The following is a 3,125-nucleotide window of genomic DNA, read 5'->3' as shown; positions in this document are numbered from 1 at the left end:
TTTTTAATTAAAAAAATGATTTTATTAAATAAATTGTGATGTGTTGGGAATACTCGAAATCAACTCTAACCTTTTTTGAAACGAATTTGAATTTGAATTCTTCATTTTCAATAAAGATTGGGATGTGGAAGGAAAATTATTTTAAATTTCAAATTTAAGAAAGATAATCACCATTCATAACCCATCACATTATCATGCATATCTCGAATGATATACTTTCAACAAATTGCTCCCTATAGAGCAACAATATAAAGAACTCATGTTGTGGCACAACATGCTCCTCCTTCACCTCGTAAGTGTGTTATTATAAGACTTCTAGAAACATTGAAAGAAAAAACATTATATTTGAATATTCAAACTGAAAATATTGAAGGAGAAAATTTTATATTTGAGTATTCAATTCAGAACAAAGTTTTTAGAAAAATAAAAGAAAATCTTATTTGTGTGTTTCAGTGGCTTGATCATGTATTGAAAATATTAATTTTGAAGGATGTTATGTTTAGAAATGTTGGAGAAATTTTAAGATTAACATATTTTATAAGGTATAGAGCCAAAAAGAGGGTATGAAGTTCAATTTCTCTTTCAAAAACTTTGCTATTTCTTTGGGCTTTCTCTTTGCAGTGAGTGTGGCTTTTGTATTTAGGCCAGGCCAGTTTATACTGACAAAATACATATGTGTACTTTTCCCACCCTTAACATAAGTTAGAGAAATATATTAAGACAAACCACTAAATTTGTAACATTTATAATTTAAAAATACATTTTAAATAATTAAACCATCCCAAGAGAGAAAATACTATTGACCAAAAAGGAGACAAGAAACACTTTTGACCAAAAAAGACACAGAACACTACTACTAGTAGTATTTTACAAGTAACAAAATCAACAGCATTGTATTAACTATTTGATTCATTGCTATTCGCACCCCTTACACTTGTCTCCAAAAGCGCCGCAACACAAAACTCACCCAAATGTAAACACTTTACACACACTATTACACAAATTAAACAACAACATATTCTCATGCCTCTAACCTAAGACAATTTCCCATTCTCATGTCCACAAACACTAACTTTACACATTCCATTACATGCACAAACGAAAACAACAATACAAACCATCACTCACACAAAACAAAACAAAAACATGAAATAAAAGATACATGATAATATATTAATATCTATATAATTCAGAAGAAAAAAGAAGAGCCTCCAAAATCAAAACCATCAATAGAGCCCGCCACAACATTACTCTCTGCACCTCCAATATTTGTACCCAGCATTTGATTATTATAACAATCACCTCCAACATTCTGCTCCCATGATGAATAATAATACCCATGATCATTATCATCGCCGTTGAACGCCGGATCATAACACGCGGAGCTAGTAATATCCGGTGGCAAAGGAGGAAGTTCAATGTTGTTGTTGTTGTTAAAATTAACGTTGCTACTACTAACAACAACATCATCAAAAAATACTTGTTGGTTAAAATGGGAATTTTCATTATTATTAATACTAGCTTCCAATGTAGCAAGAGGAGCTTGAGGAGGAAGGTTATATTTATTAAAATTAATACTATTAAAATAACTATTATTATTATTATTATTATTTTCCTCACCATAACCGTAACCGTAATTACCGGAGGATGTTACGAAAGAAACCGAGTCGAGAGACGGAACCGGGTTATGTTGAACCGGAAACGGTTCATGTTGAAGAACAAACGAAAGTTCATGAAAAGCTTGTTCTTGTCGTTGTTGTTGGTCGGGGGAGAGGATTGGAGTAACAGAAGAACCGGGAGGTGTATCGGCGTAAACAAAATTGGTTCTAGCACGTGACCCACGCATGCCACGTGCGGCTCTATCGTAAGCCAAAGCAGCTTCTTCAGCAGTGTCGAATGTTCCTAACCAGTGTCTTTCTTTCGTCGAAGGATCGCGAATCTCAGCGGCGTATCGTCCCCATGGTCTTCTTCGAACTCCGAGGTATCTTCCTCCCCATGCCGTTTGTTGCTGTTCTTGTGTCGTTGTAGTTGTTGTTGTCGTTTCGCTGGTTGTTCCTGTCGTTTGCTTCTTCTTTGCTTTCGTAGAACTCATTGTAAATGCAAAGTAATGCAAGAGTTTTTTTTTGTAACTGTTTTGTGTTGTTTCGTTTCTGTTTCGTTTTGCATGTGAATCCATGGTTTAAATAAATGAGACTCCGGTTGTTTGAATTCTCCTTTTTACCCTTGTTTTTTTTGTTTTTCCATATTTAGCCTTTGCTTCTATGGAAGAGTGTTGACACGTGCTTTGTGTAACTTTATCCAAAGATATGTATAATGTGTATAATGTAAGCTTTCTTATAATAATATGCTTCACTGGTCTCATAATAATTGAGTAATCTAATCTAATCAAAAAGGGGAGAATTAATACACTGAGCAACAGAATCCATCACTGACTCTTGAAATATTTTATTACCCAAAAATTTATTTTTTACTTATAATTATTGCATGAGAGATAGTTTCATATGATAGGTGAAAGGATGTCTAAAAATAAATAATTATATTGTAATAAATTCTTATTAAGCATAACAATAGTGTAGGTCGAAGAGCGTTTTTACGTCTTAAATATAAATTTAAATTCCAAATAATTCAGGTTCTTGTCTCGATCTTTAACGGAATGGAGAAATAAATTAAAATTCATCTTTGGATTAGATTTGGATATTCCGTCCTACCATCATCATTTAATAAAATTAAACTTTTTAATAAAAATATTTATTTTTTAAAAATAAAATTGTTAGTATGTAAGACACTTTTAGTAAGGAGAGGAATAGAGAGAATAAAGAAATAAGGATTGTATTTTTGAATAATATATATACTACTAAATTATAAAGTATCTATTTATATACACCTAAGTGACTTAACTACTAAGTAATAAATATAATAACCCTAAATCCTATTGGGTTTGGGCCACACACAACTTGAATTATATTATATCTCAACATACCCCCTTATAATCCAAATTGTCGAACATATCCTAATCATAGTCGATCTGAACTATTCCTAATTGCTTTCTCAAATTTAAGAATTTGTCGATCTTCAATCATTTTGTGAAAATATCGGCCAACTATGCTTCACTTGAGCAATGTCTC

General features: G+C 32.1%; 1 protein-coding gene across 1 annotated transcript; it reads right to left on the bottom strand.

Moving 5' to 3' along the window:
* Positions 1–882: 882 nt before the first annotated feature.
* Positions 883–2,114, bottom strand: LOC127129130 (ethylene-responsive transcription factor LEP). Its single transcript, XM_051058424.1, has one exon. It carries the CDS (start codon positions 2,090–2,092, stop codon positions 1,190–1,192), a length of 903 nt encoding a protein of 300 aa, XP_050914381.1. The 5' UTR covers positions 2,093–2,114; the 3' UTR covers positions 883–1,189.
* Between the last annotated feature and the right edge of the window lie 1,011 nt (positions 2,115–3,125).

This window comes from Lathyrus oleraceus, chromosome 3 (assembly GCF_024323335.1).
Source record: "Lathyrus oleraceus cultivar Zhongwan6 chromosome 3, CAAS_Psat_ZW6_1.0, whole genome shotgun sequence".
Taxonomy (NCBI): Eukaryota; Viridiplantae; Streptophyta; class Magnoliopsida; order Fabales; family Fabaceae; genus Lathyrus; species Lathyrus oleraceus.
Note: the sequence above shows the minus strand (reverse complement) of the source record. Positions and strands in the feature narration are given on the sequence as shown.